This window comes from Silurus aristotelis (genome assembly GCF_946808225.1).
Source record: "Silurus aristotelis genome assembly, chromosome: 22".
Lineage (NCBI taxonomy): Eukaryota > Metazoa > Chordata > Actinopteri > Siluriformes > Siluridae > Silurus > Silurus aristotelis.
Window position 1 is genome coordinate 9,175,810 of NC_139595.1, and position 23,062 is coordinate 9,198,871.

The window sequence follows — 23,062 nt, forward strand, 5'->3', positions numbered from 1 at the left end:
TCAACAAAAATTGTGAATTATTTATTTTTTATGTAATTTATTAGTACAAACTGTGTTTTAAATGTTACTCCGGACTTTCGAGCCACTCGCGAACTATCAGATTTTTCGCGAGTTACTCTTAGTCCGATTCCAAATTAAGTCGCGAACTATTGAAGTCGCGAGTGTCAAGGTCACAAGTATTAAGGTTCCACTGTACTTCCATTTGTGGAAAGTCAAATAAATTGTTAATGTTATTATAAAGAAATTGTGACATATAACCTATATTTGTCATGCTCGAATCAAGAGTCGGAGACCAGAATGCAAACAGGGGAAGTCCTGGGATGATCGCTAGTATAAACTGTAGATCGGACAGTGAGTGAGTGAGAAATGGGGGGGAGGGGAGTTGGGGGCTTTATAAACGAGAGCGTAGATTGGAGACAGGTGAAGGTAATTAGTATGAAGGCGAGGCGCTGCGATGGCTGGTGGTTCCCTGACAATATTGCTTATGTGTAATCCCACTGTGGTGAAAAACAAACAAACATTGAGCTACATAACGTATTTCCAAATACCAAATTTAACTTTTGTTTCATACGACCATTAGATTAGCAGAAAAAGCAGAAAAGCATAGGCGTTTCCCACAAGTAATAAATACTCAAGTAGACAACATGGCTGGGCAGCTGAACATGCTAAGAGGAGAGCACATAAGGTATGTGAGCTTCCACACCAACCACTGGTTAAGTATTTTTAAATAGCAAGCAAAACAAGACATTAGACTCACGATGTGAGCCTTTATTTACAAATTGCATAAATAATTTGCATTTTAAATGGATTTACAACCCAGGAATCAAAGTATTTGCAGAATTTCTATAGAAACTTTTCAAATAAACTAACCCTTCAATGCCAAATATTTGTAAAATATATAAATAAATAACAGCAGCTAATTAATTCTGCAGGTAGGTATAAATAAATGCGTGATGACTCAAATCCAGTGTTTCCTAAAGCAGGCAATACATGCCACATCTCTTTCAAATCAATGATAAAAAAAATGCATATTAAAAATGTATATCAAATAAGATAATTCTATACAGCCCTATTTATAGTTACAGGCTGCTAATTGAAGCCAATTAAAATTTTATCACATTTTTACATTTTATCATCCTATGATTCATAGTTCAGTATTAAGCATCATAGTATATTGACAAAATAATAAACAATTATGTATAATCATTATATAAACGGAATGTCTTTGATAAACATATCTGTCATGCAGTAAGACAAATTATCCAGGAAGAAATTTATGTCAAAGAAAAAAATTGCTTATGACAGTAATATATCAGCAGACCACTTGGAGGAAACACAAGTCAATGTAAATCATCCTGAGTGCAAAACATGGGTCATAGCCTGATAAGGACTTAACTGCACAATCATAACCAGAGGTGTAATAAACTACACTTTTGCCAGTGTAGACGTGAGTCTAATCACAATACATGACACAAAGATAAGAGTTAAAAGAAACAATTGCCAGTATGATCATTCATTTTTTATCTTAAGCATTGGCCAATCCTTGTCATCAGACAGTATGCCGTCAACATCCTGATTGGTTTTAAGCCTTTCCCCAACACATTACTTCCCCAGTTAACAGCAGTATGACAGTAGAATTAAATTACCACAACCGCCACTGCTGATTCTGGACTGTAGGTAGAAGCAAGAAAACTTTAAAAATGGCAGGGCATATGTGGCTTTGCCTTCTTTTAAAAAGCTGCATAGTTATGATGATCACAGAAGCTTCATTAAGGTATGGTTCTTTTGTATATAATAATTTTTAATAATACTTTAATTAGTATACTATTATTAAACAATTGTATTAAATTATTTTTTGTTTTGATGTTTTACATTTCCACAGTAAGCCTTCAGTTATTCTACCTGATTGGCAGCCAACTGCAGGTTACAGTTTAACCTTTATACTTTGTTCTATGCTGTCTGATATAATTGTCCTAAAATCACTGTAGCATCACAGACTTACTGTTTAATGTAATAGGGAAAATATTCTGTTTATTCTGCTTATTTCTTTGTATTTCTCTCTGCTGCTTGTTGTTTGTTTTAGATTTTATGACAAAGTGTGATTTTGACAGTGATCAGTCTCCATTCTGTGACTGGAGTTCACAGGGATTAATCAGAAGTCAAGCAGGACATGGTAAATTTTCCTTGAAAAACATATTTGTGAAAGGCTGTATATTCCTATGCTTAGTTTGCAGATCACACACTATGACATTATCATTTCTGCACCTACTTAATTTAATTTAATGATCTAAGGCAGATTTGGAATCTTGCGAATACTGAATTCTCTGAATATTAGATATGCAGAATTTGCCAATTAAATATTAAAAAAGCTCTACATATTAAATGTCACTCTTCTATAGCATTTATATTGATGAACTAGTCATTAATCAAGTATATGTTTATCAATTACACATTTTGTTGCTTTTTTTTGTGTATACTATAGTAATGAACCATTTGAAATTGTTAATAATGAAATAATAGTCATTTAAATTTAAAAACTGCTCATATCTGTAAACTAAATAATACTTGGTAATGACTTGGATTATTTGCATGTTGGCTAATTTCCTGGTAAACCCTGGCAGGATAACAACAGAAGCTTTGATGAGAAAACAGTTTATCTAAAATTATTTGTATAAGATTTGTATGATTGGAAAAGACCATGGCAACAATAATTATTTACACTCCTTATTCATAAAGCCAGCTTAAAAAAAGCCAATTAATCATCAACCATGATGATACCGCTAAAGAAGTTCTAGAGATCTTGACAAAAGCAGAAAAATCCTATTTTTCCAGTAGAAAAAATAATCAGAAGCAAAAGTGCCAAGGTTGCACTGGTGTGGTTCAAAACCAAGAACTCAACACTCAGCCATCACTTGGAATAAAAATCTATGGCAAGTTCACAAGGTCTAAATCTGATAGAGCCAAATACAGTGGGTATTTCAGTTTTACATACAGTGTTACATACAAATGCCACCATAATGTATAGAAAACTCAGAAGTAGAAATATTTGTTCAAGGCATTTTAAATAATAATTTTTCAAAGCTTTTAAAGGCACATTAATGAAGTGAATTATAAAGTGTTACATCACTTTGATTGCAACAAAGGTATCCAGTGCATTAATCTGATAATGCTCATTTACATTTTTCCTGCATTAAGTATTACTCCATTCCATAATATCTTTTGATCTCAATCAGCTCTGATTAAACATTAGCTTAAAGTGCACATCTAGGGTTATCTAGGGCATATCTAATTGTTCAGTCTGACTCTGACTCAATTGTAATGCAGTAAAATAATTTATGGTGTTATGTTTTACTGAATGCTACGTCTTTGAAAATACTACTGTTACTCACTCAACAAATACTGCGTTATTATGGCGCTTTGCAATATTAAATCAGATGATTACAGAAACATTAAAAAAAAGCTTAATTAAAACTTTTTGTTTTTGTTGTTTTTGACAAAAAATATTACGCTATCAAACCTTGTATATTCTGTTTAATGCCCTGTATACTACAGAGAAATTCTACCTCTCGAGAGATCCAATGAGCCCTGTTGCTTGGTTAAAGAGCAAGGATCTCTATTTCTCTGGGGATTCGTGTCTTGAATTCTGGTATTACAAACCAGGACATGACAGCTCAGAACTGAGAGTGCTGTTAAGTGATGATGATCTCAAAACACAAATTTGGAGCTCTGTGAACAATGAGGGCCACACCTGGAGACAAGTTCTAATACCAATAAGTTACTCAGAGATTCTTGTTAAGGTACAATAAATTGCTTTCAATTCTTATTTTCTCTTCTAAGCTATTTGACAGCTCTATGAAAATGCAGAACTTTTTATCAGTTTATTCTGTCTAGTGTTATTATTCTGTTTTGCCTCAAAAATAGATTTATAGTAAAACACATTTTTTTTTTTATTTATGCAGTCACTGATTTGCTAAGCTTTAAGCCTCTAAACTTTAATGATGATGTTATATTTTAAATGTATAAATACATTTTCTTTGTTTGGTCTTGCTTGCAGATTATTTTAGAACTTACACATATTCAGGGAATGGAAGAAACAGTTTTTGACAGGGTTGCAGTACATCAGGGGCAGTGTGGTAAGTGGATATGTGATTATACTATCTAAAAGCCTGATTACATATGTGCAGTAGAACTGCCACCCCACATTTGATTCACTAATTTACTTTTGTAATGATGATGCAAGCACAGGCAATCATAGCATCAATATTCTTTACTCACTGTAAAAGTACAACCCCAATTCCCAAAGAGTTGGGTCGCTGTGTAAAATGTAAATAAATACAGAATGCAATGCTTTGCACTGGGACGGGGTAACAATGGCTGGAAAAGTAAGTTTTACTAAAAAGAAACAGCTGGAGGTACATTTTGCAACTAATTAGGTTAATTGTAATCAGCAACATTACAGGATATAAAAAGAATATCTTTAGAATATCTTTAAGAGTCAGAGTCTCTCAGAAGTGAAGATCAGCAGAGGTTTACTAATCGGCAAAAAATTGTCTGCAAATTGTGGAACAATAATTTTCCTCAACATAAAATTGTGAATATTTTAAACATCTCCTCATCTACAGTACATGTATTAACCAAAGATTTCTAGTATCTGGAGAAATTTCTGTGAGCAACAGACAAGGGCGAAAATATATTTTGAATACCCTTAGGTGGCACTGCATTAGAAACAGGCATGGTTTGTAATAGAAATCATTGCATGGGCTCAGAAACAGCTCCAGAAATCATTGTCTGTTAACTCAGTTTGCCATGTCATCCACAAATGTAGGTTAAATCAAACTCATGCAAGGAAGAAGCCATATGTGAACACGATAAAGAAACAAAACTTTTTTAAAATGGCAAAGTGGAAAAATGCCCTGTGATCCGGCAAATCAAATTTTTTCATTCTTTTTGGAAACCATGGATGCTGTGTCCCCTGGACTGACAAGGAGAGAGAGCATCCGGCTTTTTATCATTGCTCATTTCAAAAGTCTGCATTACTGATAGTATGGGGGTGCATTAATGTTTTTTCAAGAAAGGCCTTGTGTATTTCAGCAAGATAATGCAAAATGGGATACTGCATTATCACATTTTTCCTAAGAATTTTACATTTCCTCAGTTTAAACATGAGTTCATTTTCTAAATATTATATATTAATAAAAGAAAATATTACTATATAGTCATAATTCCACAAAGAATAACACAATGTTTAATAAAGTGCAATGCAACATTCATCCTACCATATACTATATCTGAAATCTGTATATAGTGATATAAAACATCAAACCAGTCTTTTTAACACCACTTTCACAGACTCTCAGTGCCAGCCAGGCACCCAGTTCTGGACAGATGAATCCACTCAGTGCACCTGCATTGAAAATCAGCTGGCCTGTGCCAAAAAAGTCTGTGGGGATGGTCACCCCTGCAATAAAGCTGCTCTTTCCAAACGTTCAAGTAACTCAAACACATATGGCACCTGCAAAGTTACTAGTGACCTGCGATTCACCACGTTTGATGGGGTCATATCCCGTTTCATGGGTCACTGTTTTCATGTACTAACAGAGGTGTGCAATGAGTCTAGATTGCTTCCAGACTTTGTAGTGGAGGTGAAGAATGAGCAAATCGGCCAATCACCTAAATTCAAAATCCAACAAGTGAATTTAAGAATGCAAAGTGTAAGAGTGACTCTGCAAAGACGAAACAAAAGAAAAATCATGGTGAGTTGATTTGCTGTTTTATACTGTCAACCACTACTAGGTATTAGGCATTCAGATGAAAGCAGGTGTTTGTATTTAACCTCAGTTAATTCACATGGACTACTATGATCTCCCACCAAGAAATAACTGAATGTTTTTAGTATAATGGGCTGCTCTGTTGTAAAATAGCCTAAATGACTGAAACTATGGACCTTAACTAATCACATCATTCATGTTTTAAACTAAGTCATTATGAGATTCATGGCATTATCAAATAGCCCAATATTATAAAGTATATTTAAAATGATGATACAATAGCTGATAATACATTTTAATTTAATGGACATTATTAAACAAGTCTTGATTGTTAAGTACCGTAATTTCCGGACTATTAAACTCACCCTAATATAAGCACCCACTGAATTTTACAAAGATTTTTATTTTGAACATAAATAAGCCGCAGGTGTCTATAAGCCGCAGGTGTCTACATTGAAAGTAATGAACTTTACACCGTCTTTAAACAAAAGACAGTGTCTGTTACACAGCTTGTATCTAAACAGTAGCTTACCAAGAAAGTCATTGTTCACTGTCTTCCTCCTTCCTTTCACAACAATTTCTCTCGGGAGTTTTTCTTTTGGCATCGTCGTGCGTTTAAAAATCACCATCGGTGAAGCTTTTCTCCCGATGCTGTGCAGCTCAGAACACAGGTGAAGTGCGTTTTTTTCATGCCTGGTTGTTTTCAGCATGACGACTGATTCGCATTTCCTGTTGACAGTCCGAGTGAGCGGCAGGTCAAACGTCAGAGGAACCTCATCCATATTTATGATGTTTATGAATATTAAGAGTTTAATTGGTTCACCTGAACCTGTTCTGCAATTTCATTGGTCTAATGTTATGGGGCTCAGTTTATTAGCTTGAAGTTTGTGAAACCAGGAAAAACCCAGGAAAAATCGATAAATTAGCCGCTTCATTATTTAAGCCGCGGGGTTCAAAGAGTGGGAAAAAAGTAGCGGCTTATAGTCCGGAAAATACAGTATTTAATATATATATATACAGTGGAACCCGGTTATCTCGCCCTCGGTTACCTCGACAACCCTTTTAAGTCGACGTTTTTAAAGTGCAACCGCAAAATTCTCGCTTTTTCTAAGCATTTTTTATCGGTTATGTCGCCGAACCCTGATATCTCGAGCAAAAAATTTGCCATTTAACGTCGGTTATCTCGGTGCAGCCGCAGAAGAACTCGCGGAAGTGGCGGAAAAATCAAGCCTTACAGATGCTACAGGTGTTGTATTGTATACTGGTGAATCTCTGCTGTTAGTTAGTGCTAGTGTTCGTAGTGTTGGTAGGGGTGCGGCGCGACTTTGGGAAGAAAAGAGCAGCCGTTGAGAGAGTGCCGGTGGGAAGGCACGTACCGGGAAACGCATGAGCGATAACAACGACCGCTGTGAACCAACATATACCAACAATAACGGACAGTGAGAGTGTGAAAGTTTAAATAGAAGCTGGTGATGATGCTAAACGAGCACCATATGTGCGCGATTAAAGCCGGGAGCTTCAGAGAAAGCGGCCGAGAAAGCACCTGACACGCTGAAGGGGGCTTGGCAGGTGGATTCATGACAGATAAACATGTACTGTATGTATTTTTATAGCATGCCTTCATCAAAGAAATCGCGGCAACGCTGTTGTGTAAAAAAACCCTTAAAAAACACGTGCATGCACATTCTCATTTATTAACGCACATCATGTACATAAAGAAATTTCAAGCACGGTAATATACTGCCGCCATTTTGATTTTCGTTTATCTCAATCATTGGTTACCTCGATGCTTTTTGGCACCCCCCTAGGACATCGACATAACCGGGTTCCACTGTATATATATATATATATATATATATATATATATATATATATATATATATATATATATATATATATATATATATATATATATATATATATATATACATTATATATTAATATACATTATATATTAATATAAATAGCCAGATAACTAATTTGCTGTTCCTGTCTTTTTAGGTCAATGGTATTTGGAAAAGTCTCCCCTTGAGTCTAGAGAATGACACAATAAAAGTCAGTTCTCATGGACCAACTGTGGTGCTTCAGACAAACTTCAACCTCTCTATTTCCTTTGCCAAATCTGGTGCCCTTCAATTAACCGTACCTATGCAGTACTCAGACAAACTTTGTGGCATGTGTGGCAACTTTAACAATATAATGGATGATGACAAGAACATGCCAGGCAGCTCTCTAGTCAAGGACACCCACATTCTGGGGCAAAAGTGGAAGAGTGCCAATCCTCTCTGCCAAACGCCCATTGTACCAAACCTTTGCTCAGAATCTGAGGAGCTGCATTATGCAAGTGAGGTGTACTGTGGAGTTCTGCTGTCCCAAAATGGCCCCTTCTCTAAATGCTTTTCTTCTCTTGATAATTCAAACTTCTACAGGAGCTGTATATCTGAGATGTGTACTACTTATGATCCTGAGGCCTTCTGTGATATCTTTCAAACAATTGAAAAATCCTGCAGTGAAGTTGGAATTTCTGTGACTGGCTGGAGAAATGCAACTAATTGTTGTATGTCACCCAATATTTTCTTCTTTTCATCATACACAGTACATATATCTATCCAGATTGCTATAGTTAATCATCATATCATTTAGACATTCCAATTTCTTCCAATGTATGTTCATGTCATAATAAACAAAACACGATTGTAGAACTTATAGGTTTTGAATTATTATATTCTAGCTCTGGCCTGTGGTCCTAACAGCCACTTTAATGCCTGCTCCAGAGATTGCCCTGCCACTTGTTCTGATTTGGATGCTGCAGAGGATTGTGGCAGGTGTCAAGAGAGATGTGATTGTGATTATGGTTTCCTATTAAGTGGTGGAAGGTGTGTACCTGCAGAAGACTGTGGTTGCTGGATAGATGGACAGCACTATAAGGTAAATATGAAATAATAGCAGGAATAGATAAGCACAATAACACATATTGAACTAACATGAAATTAAATGAACCAAAATCACATTTTTGAACTTGAAATTTTTTGACTTCATAATATAAACCGTCAATCAAGTTACTACAGTTAAGTTTTAAATTTGTGTAACTTTCAGAGAGGAGAAACATTTATGGAAGGTGACTGTGAGAGGCTGTGCACATGTGCAGACCATGGCAATATTCAATGTTCACCTACTTCCTGCCTGGCCAATGAAGTCTGTAAAGTCAAAAGTGGGGTCTTAGGATGTTTCCCCTCCAATCCAGTGACCTGCAGTGTCTATGGTGATCCCCATTATATCACCTTTGACGGCAAGGCTTATTCATTCCAGGGAACCTGCAATTACACCGTTGCTAAAACATGTAGTGGTGATGCAGTTCAGTTCACTCTAACAGCACGTAATGAGGACCTAAAAAACACAAAATCTGCATCTCTAAACTCTGTGGCACTAAATCTGGATGGCTTTCATCTGACAATTAAAAAAAACAAGCTGGTTTATGTGAGTACTTTTATTGTTGCAGTGTTATTAAACAAGTTACCAGCATGTGAGAAAAATAGGCTGAAATGTAAAACTATGAATTCCAAAAATAAGAACTAAATATGTCAAAAAACAACAGGCAAGAGCAATATTAACAAATTTAAATATACACCAAATCATGGCAATCCCCATTAAATACAAAGTGAACAACATTAATCAGATAACCAACACAAATAATAATGTGTTCCTCTGGGAGAAACATTGTGGTTGAGGAGCCCATTTTATTATTAATGTTGGTTTTCAAACATGACAATCAAATCGAATGTGTTTTCTGTTTTCCATATGACAAAGAAACTGATGAAGGACATCAGACAGCTAAATGGCATTTCTAATAACAAAAAAAAAAAATTCTGATCAAATATCCATGACAATATGAATTTGGAATAAATACACTGTTTGTATTTATTTATGTAACAACAGCACATGTTTGTCTGGATCACTCTATACACAGTAACATATAACAAAGTGCATATAATGTAGTGTATAACAGTAGTTCAACAATTAAGCAAAATCACATAAGCAATACTGCTGTTCCAGTAAATATTTGCACAGCCATGTATATGGGTTACCATTAATCACATTATATCAATGCAGTTAATGATTAACTTTTTTGTTTAATGTACTAGAGATAGAAATCATGCTTTTTCTATGTAATAGAAAAGGCTTCGTGAGTTGGAATGCACAGACTGACAATAGTAAGTGTAGATATGCTGTATATGTTAATTACTATTGCTTAATTTGTAATTTCATGTAGAAAACACAGACAATTGGATTAATACAAAAGTACTGAAGTAAAATGTACCAGTTCAGCTATACTAAATATCAGCAACATTGGAACACTGCCTGACCATTCACAAAGTGTTCCTTAACTAGCCATTGTATAAATAACTATGATCATGTAGTGAAAATGTCATTATGTTGGCATTTTAAGAATGCTGTAGAAATCTATCGAATGAATTCATAATAAGATTTATTTATCAGCAGTTATCAGTTTATTTTGTCTTCTGTGTAAAAAAATGTCACTGCATAAATTAACTTCTAGCATCTTAATTTTAATAGCATAATTCCTAAGCTGCCATTGTACTACAGCTCTCTAACCTATTCACTTGTTTTCTTTCTACTCTCTCTTTGCTATAGGTGAATGGAGGTCAAATCCCTCTGCCTTTTTCACACAACACCTCAGTGCATGTGTCCCAAAAAGGTCCATATGTGTTAGTGGAAACAAAGTTTGGTTTAAGGTTCTTGTTCAATGGGAATGACAGGCTCTTTGTGCAACTTGATGAGAGACACAAGGGCAGTATGTGTGGACTTTGTGGTACCTACTCTGGAAGCCAGTTTGATGATTTCTTGACACCTGATGGCAATGTAGTCCCGTATTCACATGATTTTGCTAATAGTTGGAATACTTATGACAAGGAATGGCCGTAAGCAGCTATTTATAAAATTGTCTATAAAGCCATAGAAACTCATGTTACAGACCCAATGTTTCAATATTGAATATGTAATTACTTTAAAATAGTCTGTAAAATAAAAATAATTGTTGTTTTAACAATGTATATCTAAAGAGATTCAATTTTATTTATTTTTCAATCCAGTTGTGTCAACGGCTCCCAGGATAAACCCAAATGTTCACCTGAGCTAGAGAACAAAGGTATTCAGGAGTGTAGTAAGTTATATGAAGATGTCTTCAAAGCCTGCCACTGGTTCGTGCCCCCCCAGATCTATGTGAACAGCTGTGTGAAAGACTATTGCTACTCACGGGGGGATCAGTTTCAGCTGTGCAATTCTCTAGAAAATTATGTGGCAGCATGTGAAGTGTCAGAGGTGTTTCTGGGAGCGTGGTGGAAGGGAACAGTCTGTGGTATGTTTAACCTTAAAAAAGTACCTTTTTAACTAGGCTTTGTTCTAGTTTGATTGGGTAGTGAATGATGTACAGTATTTTAATTACTGTGTTTTTAACTATGTTAAATATGAAGGACTCTTGAAGGATAATTTTTGTCAAAGGTTTTTTATGTATATTGAAAGAAAAGCAAATTAGTTAATAGAGAACAAAGTAAAAATTCTTATTGTTTGGAATCAAAATAATGCTGGAATTACAATCCTTACATGAGAATTTGGATTCTTTTTTATGTTAGAGGTTCAAACTACACCACCAACAGAAGACACAAGCACCCCAACACCATCACAACCCACCACCCCAATTTCCGGTGCAAGTAAGCCATTAGCCTTTCTGCACTCTTTTGTCTGTAAGTTACCAGCATGGCAAACTAATTGGTCAAGGATTGGTTAACACAGGTTGTTCATGGAGCTGCAACTTTGACCAGGATGAATGTGGATGGGAACAGTTAATCCAGGACAGTTTTGAATGGACACGATGGTCTGGATCAACACCTTCTGATTTTACTGGTCCAAGCAGTGACCACACTACAGGAAGTGAGAGAATAGCCTAAGCTTTTGTCTGGCTTTAATTTTTATGAAAAATCATAGTATATGATTAACAAAAATGTTCTCATCTAAAGCTTTACTTGATTATATAAAATAATTAAATTATTCTACTACTTATTGCTTACTACTCTTCAGGTGGTTTTTACATGTATACTGAAGGTGACGGAGTTTACCATGGTGACTCTGCACGTATGATAAGTCCAGCATGCAATACTTTGGGCACCCAGTGCATGACCTTCTGGTATCACATGTACGGTTGGGCAGCATCCATGATGCTTAATGTCTACCTGCTAGAACAGAACCGTGCCATCAAAATATGGTCTAAATCCAATAGTCAGGGTAACCACTGGCACGAAGCACAAATTGAGATCAGCCCATTGGGACCATTCAAGGTACTGTACATATTGAATATGTAAAAATCTCGGCCTGAAAAGCTACAATTCATGATTTATAACAATAGATTACTAATCTATGGCAATTAAAAACTTAATGTTGCCATTCAAATGTATCTGAATAAATTTTCAAACAAAATTAGCTATTGTCTCAATGTATTTACAGAAAAAAATATTAAATATGCTGTTGAGACACTAATGTACAATGAATCTACTAAAATGTTTTTTCATCTATATGTATCTGGGAATATGCATATCAATTACTTCTCTATAAATTGTTTCAGATTATTGTGGAAGGCATTAGGGGTTCAAATAATAAATCAGATGTAGCATGGGATGATGTTACCATAGTACATGGAAAATGTGGAGCAGTTAGCATGATGCCAGAACTTCAGGAACCATCCCCAACTAATGGAGGCTCCTCTACCACAGGTAAAGAACTAAACCCAAAAATATTTAATTCACTAAGCTAATATGTTTTAGAAAAATGTAAAATGAATAACTGAAAAGTCTTGGGAAGTATATAATGCACTTGTGACAGTTTTCAGTAAAAAGATCAGCATTTGATTTTACAGTTACAGAAAACTGTACAGAAAGGTTTTTTTTATATATATATAATTGTTACAATAATTAATTTACCATTTTGTGATTTGCACAGTGTGTGAAATCAACTGCAATTTTGACAGCAACCTTTGCACATGGACTCAAATATTGACTGATGCTTTTGATTGGACGAGACATAGTGGCCCCACCCCTACATCAATGACTGGGCCTTTGTCTGATCACACTACAGGATGTAAGAATCATAATTTATTTTTATTGTAATTGTGGATCATTATAAGATTAGGGCACATGCAAATTATAACAAAACATCTATCTGTCCCTTCCCCTCTCTCTTCAATTTTCTATTACTAGCTGGTTACTACCTGTACATTGAGGGTGACAGCGCTCTACATGGAGACACAGCAAGACTTCTCAGTGAGGAATGCACTCATGTCCAAACGCAGTGCCTACAATTCTGGTATCATATGTACGGCTCCAGCTGGACTATGGGTCTAAGTGTCTACCTGTTGCATGGGAATGTGGCCCAGGAGGTCTGGAGTAAGAGAGAAGACCAGGGGAACATCTGGCATCAGGCTCTAGTGGACATTACACCTAATGGCAAATTTAAGGTCTTATAAGAAGAGATAAAAGGAATTTTACATATTGTCAACTTTTTTAATTTAACTTGTAGTGCTGTTTGATTAGCATGCTCTGATACCACTGCACTTGAAAAACCTTGTTTTTAGATTTTATTTGAAGGACGCAGAGGAGACAATGCTTGGTCAGATGTGGCTTTTGATGACGTGTCTATACACAGAGGACCCTGTACAGGTTGCTTTTTTTTTATTTTATGTAAACTAGATCAATGTTTAAGATAGGATTTAAACCCAGTAAAGGCTTCATACAAACAACAAGTCACTTAAACTGGACCCTTGGATCCTCATGGGCTCTTTAAATTCTTAGTAATCCATTTATTTATTATTACTTTTTTTTCTTTTTAAGATAGTAAATAATTAAACATATCACTTGACATTTTCAATAGGTTCAAGCTTTTTATTTTTTTTTAATTAATAGAAAATGTTGTTAGTTTTAAGCATTTACATAAATTCTAAAAATAAAGAAAAATACCAAACAGTGGGGAATATAAAAAATGTAAAGCTTTAAATTATAAAAATAAATGCCTTGAAATAGCTGTCAAAATCTTATATTTGGTTTATTGTAATCATATAAGTAGTACCAAATAAATGATTACATTCAAGATATTTTAATTACTAAAATGACACATTTTCAGTGTAATAATGATACTTATTGTTGTTGTTATTATTTTGTGCACTGTAGATTTAATAAATCATCAGACTCTGTCACCCACACCTAAAAAGCCGACACTAGTTCCTAAAGTCACTAGCCCCACTACAAAGTCTGCATTCTCACCTGTGTGCACATTCAACTGCAATTTTGACAACAATCTGTGCACATGGAGTCAAATAGCTGCAGATGTTTTTGACTGGACAAGACACAGTGGTCCTACTTCTACAGCATTTACTGGTCCCTCGTTTGATCACACAACAGGAAGTAAGAATCCTCATTTATTTCATAACTTTAAATTATTCAGTTATTATATACTAAAATTTAAACAAATAGGAGCTGAGGCCAATGTTCTCAAAACATTGTAGTATACATTTTGCCTAGCATAAACAGACATATATTTATCTTTTTTTGTTTGTTTGCAGAACATTAATTCATTTGGTCTACAATATAAAAATGTATACTAAATGCAGTATCAAAACATTTGTCCCATCCTCTTCCTCCACCCCTCCATCACTAGCTGGTTACTACCTGTACATTGAGGGTGACAGCGCTCTACATGGAGACACAGCACGACTCCTCAGTGATGAATGCTCTGATATCCAACCCCAGTGTCTGCAGTTCTGGTACCACATGTATGGCTCCAGCTGGACTATGGGTCTGAGTGTCTATTTGCTGCATGGGAATGTGGCCCAGGAGGTCTGGAGAAAGAGAGAAGACCAGGGGAATGCCTGGCATCAGGCTCAAGTGAACATCACACCTCATGACAAATTTAAGGTCAGAAATAGGATTTTTTTTTTTTTACTTTGGTATTTGTCTATATCCATGTGCTGTGTCTCTTCTTCTATTTAGAAATATAATTTTTAGAACTTCTACTTTCTAATAGAACTTCTATTAAAATTCTTTATTCTGGCATTTTAGAGGCCAAGATAATTCTAGATCTAAATAAGGATACAAGTCACATATGTCCACAAAGAGATAAATAATTTGAAAAAATAAATTACTTATAACTTGGACAATTAATTAACAATTTATACATGCTTGTAGATTTTATTTGAAGGACGTAGAGGCCACAATGATAGGTCAGATGTTGCTCTGGATGATGTCACTTTACTCAGGGGACCCTGTGCAGGTGCGTTTTTCTTTTTTTACTATAAATTACATTTAGTTTCATATTTAAAGGTCCAACCAGTGAAATATCCATATAAACAGCAAGATATTCAAAGTTTTCTGTTAATTAAAATAAAACACTTGTTTATCCACATCTAAAAAATTTATTTTTTATGATCTTTGCCTTTTTTCATATACAGTGGGTACGGAAAGTATTCAGACCCCGTTAAATTTTTCACTTTTTGTTATATTGCAGCCATTTGCTAAAATCATTTAAGTTCATTTCTTTTCCTCATGAATGTACACATAGCACCCCATACTGACAGAAAAACACAGAATTGTTGACCTTTTTGCAGATTTATTAAAAAAGAAAAACTGAAATATCACATGGTCCTAAGTATTCAGACCCTTTGCTGTGACACTCATATATTTAACTCAGGTGCTCTCCATTTCTTCTGATCATCCTTGAGATGGTTCTACACCTTCATTTGAGTCCAGAAATTTTTTATTATACTGATTGGACTTGATTAGGAAAGCCACACACCTGTTTATATAAGACCTTACAGATCACAATGCATGTCAGAGCAAATGAGAATCATTAAGGTCAAAGGAACTGCCTGAAGAGCTCAGAGACAGAATTGTGGCAAGGCACAGATCTGGCCAAGTTTACAAAAAGATTTTTGCTGCACTTAAGGTTCCTAAGAGCACAGTGGCCTCCGTAATCCTCAAATGGAAGACGTTTGGGACGACCAGAACCATTCCTAGAGCTGGCCGACCGGCCAAACTGAGCTATCGGGGGAGAAGAGCCTTGGTGAGAGAGGTAAAGAAGAACCCAAAGATCACTGTGGCTGAGCTCCAGAGATGCAGTCGGGAGATGGGAGAAAGTTGTAGAAAGTCAACCATCACTGCAGCCCTTCACCAGTGGGGCTTTATAGCAGAGTGGCTTGACGGAAGCCTCTCCTCAGTGCAGGACACATGAAAACCCGCATGGAGTTCTCCAAGATCGTGAGAAATAAGATTCTCTGGTCTGATGAGACCAAGATAGAACTTTTTGGCCTTAATTCTAAGCGGTATGTGTGGAGAAAACCAGGCACTGCTCATCACCTGTCCAGTACAGTCTCAACAATGAAGCATGGTGGTGGCAGCATCATGCTGTGGGGGTGTTTTTCAGCTGCAGGGACAGGACGACTGGTTGCAATCAAGGGAAAGATGAATGCGGCCAAGCACAGGGATATCCTGGACAAAAACCTTCTACAGAGTGCTTTGGACCTCAGACTGGGCTGAAGGTTTACCTTCCAACAAGACAATGACCCTAAGCACACAGCTAAAATAACGATGGAGTGGCTTCACAACAACTCCGTGACTGTTCTTGAATGGCCCAGCCAGAGCAATGACTTAAACCCAATTGAGCATCTCTGGAGAGACCTAAAAATAGCTGTCCACCAATGTTTACCGTCCAACTTGACAGAACTGGAGAGGATCTGCAAGGAGGAATGGCAGAGGATCCCTGAATCCAGGTGTGAAAAACTTGTTGCAGCCTTCCCAAAAAGACTCCTGGCTGTATTAGATCAAAAGGGGGCTTCTACTAAATACTGAGCAAAGGGTCTGAATACTTAGGACCATGTGATATTTTAGTTTTTCTTTTTTAATAAATCTGCAACAGTGTCAACAATTCTGTGTTTTTCTGTCAGTATGGGGTGCTATGTGTACATTCATGAGGAAAAGAAATGAACTTAAATGATTTTAGCAAATGGCTGCAAAATAAAAAAGAGTGAAAAATTTAAGGGGGTCTGAATACTTTCCGTACCCACTGTATATTATCAAATCATTCAATTATTTTCTATACTTCTGCTAAAATTTTACCTGTTCGAATATAAGATATAACATCGCATTTAAACCATTTCCACAAATGAAGACAAATGTGAAATAATTACAGATTTTATTATTATAATGATTATCTTAATTAATGATATTTTTGTTATACAGGTTTACTGAAAGATCCGCTGAGTTCACCTGTTCCCGAAATGCCAACCATAATCTCTCCAATTGGCGAAACATCAACACCCCTACAATCACATACAAGAACCAGTGTAGTTGCACCTGTTCATAGAAACGGCCCTGTACTAGTGAGGTCTAATTCCTCACCAGTTTGTGGGATGAACTGCAACTTTGACTACAATTTGTGCACATGGACTCAATTATTGACCGATGTTTTTGATTGGACAAGACAACAAGGCTCCACCCCTACATTAATGACTGGTCCATCCTCGGATCACACAACAGGAGGTAAGCACCATAATTAATTTATTATATATAGTAGCACTCATAGTAGAGTACTTTGTTAACAGTAAAAAAAAGGGGGGTACAAATTTCAGCCAGAAGAAAGCTATGTATAAGGTTTTTTCAAATAAAACACAGTACACTCATGACAAGTCAAAATCTGTTATATCTGTTACTCACCGTTTTTCTCCATCTCTTCATTACAAGCTGGTTATTACCTGTACATTGAGGGTGACAGTGCTGTTCATGGAGACACAGCACGACTTCTCAGTGAGGAATGCACTGATGTCCAACCGCAGTGTCTACAATTCTGGTACCATATGTACGGCTCCAGCTGGACTATGGGTCTAAGTGTCTACCTGTTGCATGGGAATGTGGCCCAGGAGGTCTGGAGAAAGAGAGAAGACCAGGGGAATGCCTGGCATCAGGCTCAAGTGAACATCACACCTCATGACAAATTTAAGGTCAGAAATAAGATTTTTTTTTTTTTACTTTGGTATTTGTCTATATCCATGTGCTGTGTCTCTTCTTCTATTTAGAAATATAATTTTTAGAACTTCTACTTTCTAATAGAACTTCTATTAAAATTCTTTATTCTGGCATTTTAGAGGCCAAGATAATTCTAGATCTAAATAAGGATACAAGTCACATATGTCCACAAAGAGATAAATAATTTGAAAAAATAAATTACTTATAACTTGGACAATTAATTAACAATTTATACATGCTTGTAGATTTTATTTGAAGGACGTAGAGGCCACAATGATAGGTCAGATGTTGCTCTGGATGATGTCACTTTACTCAGGGGACCCTGTGCAGGTGCGTTTTTCTTTTTTTACTATAAATTACATTTAGTTTCATATTTAAAGGTCCAACCAGTGAAATATCCATATAAACAGCAAGATATTCAAAGTTTTCTGTTAATTAAAATAAAACACTTGTTTATCCACATCTAAAAAATTTATTTTTTATGATCTTTGCCTTTTTTCATATATATTATCAAATCATTCAATTATTTTCTATACTTCTGCTAAAATTTTACCTGTTCGAATATAAGATATAACATCGCATTTAAACCATTTCCACAAATGAAGACAAATGTGAAATAATTACAGATTTTATTATTATAATGATTATCTTAATTAATGATATTTTTGTTATACAGGTTTACTGAAAGATCCGCTGAGTTCACCTGTTCCCGAAATGCCAACCATAATCTCTCCAATTGGCGAAACATCAACACCCCTACAATCACATACAAGAACCAGTGTAGTTGCACCTGTTCATAGAAACGGCCCTGTACTAGTGAGGTCTAATTCCTCACCAGTTTGTGGGATGAACTGCAACTTTGACTACAATTTGTGCACATGGACTCAATTATTGACCGATGTTTTTGATTGGACAAGACAACAAGGCTCCACCCCTACATTAATGACTGGTCCATCCTCGGATCACACAACGGGAGGTAAGCACCATAATTAATTTATTATATATAGTAGCACTCATAGTAGAGTACTTTGTTAACAGTGAAAAAAGTGGGGTACAAATTTCAGCCAGAAGAAAGCTATGTATAAGGTTTTTTCAAATAAAACACAGTACACTTATGACAAGTCAAAATCTGTTATATCTGTTACTCCCCGTTTTTCTCCATCTCTTCATTACAAGCTGGTTATTACCTGTACATTGAGGGTGACAGTGCTGTTCATGGAGACACAGCACGACTTCTCAGTGAGGAATGCACTGATGTCCAACCGCAGTGTCTACAATTCTGGTACCATATGTACGGCTCCAGCTGGACTATGGGTCTAAGTGTCTACCTGTTGCATGGGAATGTGGCCCAGGAGGTCTGGAGAAAGAGAGAAGACCAGGGGAACATCTGGCATCAGGCTCTAGTAGACATCACACCTCATGAAAAATTCAAGGTCAGCTTGAATGTTTGTGGTTCTATCTCTAATATGAGCTTTTTTTAAATACTATATACTCAAAATACAAATATTTTGGAGGATTGATTTTTTTTTTTCTTTTCAAAAGGCATTTTACATTTTATTCAGATAACTGGTCAGTTTTTTCTGGTAAACAAGGTCTGACTATAAAATTAGATAATTTTTTTTTATTTTTTATTTTTTAGATTTTATTTGAAGGACGCAGAGGACACAATGCTAGATCAGATGTGGCTTTGGATGACATTTTTATACACAGAGGAACCTGTGCAGGTGATTTGATTATTTAACTAATAGCAGTACCAAAGATTGTAGTTAAAACTGAAAATGATTTTATTTAATAAAAATACAATAACTGAATTCAATGAAAAAGAGTTTTCAGAGGTTGCAGAAGCTCCACTTGTCAGTGCTCAGACCATACACAGCATGCTGCAACAAGTTGGTCTTGCTGAAATATTTGCAAGTCTTTCTCTGAAAGAATGTTGTCTGGATGGAAGCATATTGTATGTTGCTCTAAAACCTTCATATGCCTTTCAACCTGTCCAGATGTGCATGCTGCCCATTCTACTTGCTTAAATGTCTTTTCTTTGCAGAGTAAAAATAATTTTTTCTAATATTATTTGACTAATGGTATGATTTTTGTGCATTGTAGATTTATTAAGCCATCATACTGTTTCACCTGCACCTGAAAACCCAACACTAATCCCTACAGATGCCAACCCAACTACAAAATCCGCATTCTCACCTGTGTGTGCATTCAACTGCAATTTTGATAACAACCTTTGCACATGGAGTCAGTTAGTGACTGATGTTTTTGACTGGACAAGGCACAGTGGTCCCACTTCTACAACATTGACTGGTCCCTCATCTGATCACACAACAGGGAGTAAGATTCCAATTTTGTACAGTCAGTTCTTGAAGTTGACATGTTGGAAGAAGGAAAAATTATCAAGTATAATGCTTTGAACGTAATGATCTAATCATCTTTAAAACAGCAGGCCTTGTGTTCACAGTGGATAATATCTACCAAAAATGTAGTCCAAAAAAGGGCAAACAGTGAAGGGTTTATATAGTGTCTATAGTGACTAACACCCACTGATGCACATAGAAAGTGAAGGCTAAATCTTCTAGTCCAAGTCCACAGGAGAGCTACTATAACACAAATGAATTGAAAAAGTTATTGTTTTTATGATAAAAAAAAGGTTTCAGAATGCACATTACTGTGTCTGAGGCTGTGTTGCCACAGACCAAATAAAGTGCTTTGTTCACAAACAAAAGCATTTACAATGGGTGTGTGAGTATGAAAACTTTATCTGTTGGAAAACATTGGGTCCTGGCTTTTGAATGTGGATGACATTTTGACATAGTATCTACTTAAACAGTGATGCAAACAAAGTAAACTCTTTTATGACAGTAGTATTTTTTAATGGCAGTGGAACACAACCTGCCATACTCCAAAAATTAATCAGAAATCATCTGAGGAACATGACAGATAATTGACAAGGTGTTGATTTGGCCTCAAAATTCCCAGATTTTAATTCAGTGGAGCACCAGTGGAATAACAAAATCAATCCATGGAGGACCTAACTTGCAATTTATAGAACTTAGGGATGTGCTGTTAAATTCATGGTGCCAGATACAGTAGCACACTTTGGGGGCTTGTGGGATCAGAACTTAGAATCAGTAGTTACTGTGTTAGGTATTGGTTTTAATATAATTGCTGATCACGGTAGTAATGTAAATTGTCATTCTAATGTACATTTTAGTTACAGTTTTAAAGATATAAAGTACCATTTATTTACTACTTCTGATACAACATTATTATTTTTGTACTATACAAAAAAAACATGATAATTATCTCTTCTTCCTCCAAATTTTAATTAGTTGGTTACTACCTATACATTGAGAGTGACAGCGCCGCTCATGGAGACACAGCACGTCTTCTCAGTGAGGAATGCTCTGATATTCAACCCCAGTGTCTGCAGTTCTGGTACCACATGTACGGCTCCAGCTGGACTATGGGTCTGACTGTCTACCTATTGCATGGGAATGTGGCCCAGGAGGTCTGGAGAAAGAGAGAAGACCAGGGGAACATCTGGCATCAGGCTCTAGTGGACATTACACCTCACGGCAAATTCAGGGTCAGTCTGTTCAGAAATGTTATTTCTTGACTTTATCCAGATAAGTGAAAATTCTTATTCTTATGCACTTCACATCATGTGATAGTAATGTGATATGAAACATGTTTTATATGATAGTAAACCTAAAAAAAACGTTGTTTTCAGATTTTATTCGAAGGACGCAGAGGACACAATGCTTGGTCAGATGTGGCTATGGATGATGTCTTTTTCCATAGAGGAACTTGTGCAGGTATTTTTCTTAAATAATTTAAATAAAATTAAAATCTAGCACCAAACATTTAAAAAAAGGCAATTTGCTGATATTTTTAATGTTATTTTAAAAGTGACTCTTTAGTACCTACCACATTCCACATGTACTAGAATGTGGAACGTTTATATTTAAATAAAAACATATTTTGTTTAAATACTTTCACTTTTGGATAATGCTCAACGATACTGCAAATAAACTAATTCTGCATCTCAATTCTATTTATTATCATTTTGACACAATTAATAATAGTATCAAATAGATTTTAAATAGATTTTAAAGTATTATTGTTCTTTTTTTCCCATTTAGATTTAAGAAAACATTTGGTTGGTTCACCAGCACCTGCCACTACCCCACAGTGAACTCTATATTCTGCAAAAAAAAAAAAAAAAAGAAAAGTCTGCAACTTTACTGTTTCTTAAATAAACTATTGCAGTTGCACCATGCTTCAAAAACCTTCAGCAGCTGGACCATATCATATCACTACACTATCAAAACAATCTGCAATTTTGGCTTGTTATCAATTGTGCTTAATTAATCAGTGATGTTGATTTTTGTATAATTGTTTTATTGTTGGATTATCTAACAAAGTACAATTATTTTGTTACTGTACTTATGTTTAGTTTGCAAGTAACTGCATTTTATATGGCCTTTTCTTACACATTTTTTTCTACATTTCAAATGGAAAACCTTGTACTTTCTATTCAGTAGTTAACAAGCAGCTGAATAAAATACAAACTCTAATAGATTGTAATGGATTGTTAATATATTCTTTTAGAAATTTTCATTTGTAATTATACACATGCATGCATACACAATATCCGCTTCAATCTTAAAAACAGTACATGTGGCTTAACAATCCATTTACATTTATATTATTTAGGCAATTTTGATAATGATTGCTATTAGCATGGAAATGCAAACTATTCATGCAGATATAGTCATAGCTTTCTTTGGTTCTATATATTTAGATATTATTTGTTCCTTTGTTTCATTTTGTAAACTGGCAGTAACAAAAAGCAAGAGTGAATTTGCAAACTCCTTTTTTTTTTTTTTTTCATTTGAAAGCATTTACCCTTTTACTACAACTTTCATGAATAAATATAATTATTACTGATAAGGTTAATTTTAATTGTACCACCTTTAAAGGACACAAATGTGAAGCTGCAGATCTATATAGCATAGTGCATCTCCAAAGAGGAATAATGTTTCTAATTAATAAAAAAATGTTAGCAGGATATACATTTTTGTTTCTTATTGGTTTGACATCATTAGGTTCAAGTGACTTCTTCTTCTTCTTCTTGTGGCTGCTCCCATTAGGGTCGCCACAGCGGATCATACGTCTCCATACCACCCTGTCCTCTACATCTGCCTC

At 35.5% G+C, this 23,062-nt stretch overlaps 1 protein-coding gene across 3 annotated transcripts; it reads left to right on the top strand.

The window, feature by feature from the left end:
* The first annotated feature begins 1,606 nt into the window (after positions 1-1,606).
* Positions 1,607-22,929, top strand: LOC310717205 (MAM and LDL-receptor class A domain-containing protein 1). Of its 3 annotated transcripts, XM_083524928.1 has the most exons (31): positions 1,608-1,774; positions 1,883-1,923; positions 2,084-2,173; positions 3,553-3,797; positions 4,055-4,133; positions 5,350-5,753; positions 7,770-8,325; positions 8,500-8,696; positions 8,865-9,245; positions 10,422-10,708; positions 10,880-11,145; positions 11,420-11,497; positions 11,580-11,717; positions 11,865-12,121; positions 12,406-12,553; positions 12,780-12,917; positions 13,037-13,293; positions 13,411-13,495; positions 14,003-14,236; positions 14,490-14,746; positions 15,017-15,101; positions 17,066-17,365; positions 17,567-17,823; positions 18,094-18,178; positions 18,525-18,824; positions 19,025-19,281; positions 19,488-19,572; positions 19,952-20,185; positions 21,184-21,440; positions 21,585-21,669; positions 21,997-22,929. In XM_083524928.1, the coding sequence occupies exons 1-31, from the start codon at positions 1,701-1,703 to the stop codon at positions 22,047-22,049; spliced, it is 6,210 nt and encodes a 2,069-aa protein (XP_083381054.1). In that variant the 5' UTR covers positions 1,608-1,700; the 3' UTR covers positions 22,050-22,929. The 3 variants fall into 3 exon arrangements, with proteins under 3 accessions (XP_083381056.1, XP_083381054.1, XP_083381055.1); XM_083524930.1 differs by lacking the exons at positions 14,490-14,746; positions 15,017-15,101; positions 17,066-17,365 and having other exon boundaries at positions 1,607-1,774; XM_083524929.1 differs by lacking the exons at positions 19,488-19,572; positions 19,952-20,185; positions 21,184-21,440.
* The last annotated feature ends 133 nt before the right edge of the window (positions 22,930-23,062 follow it).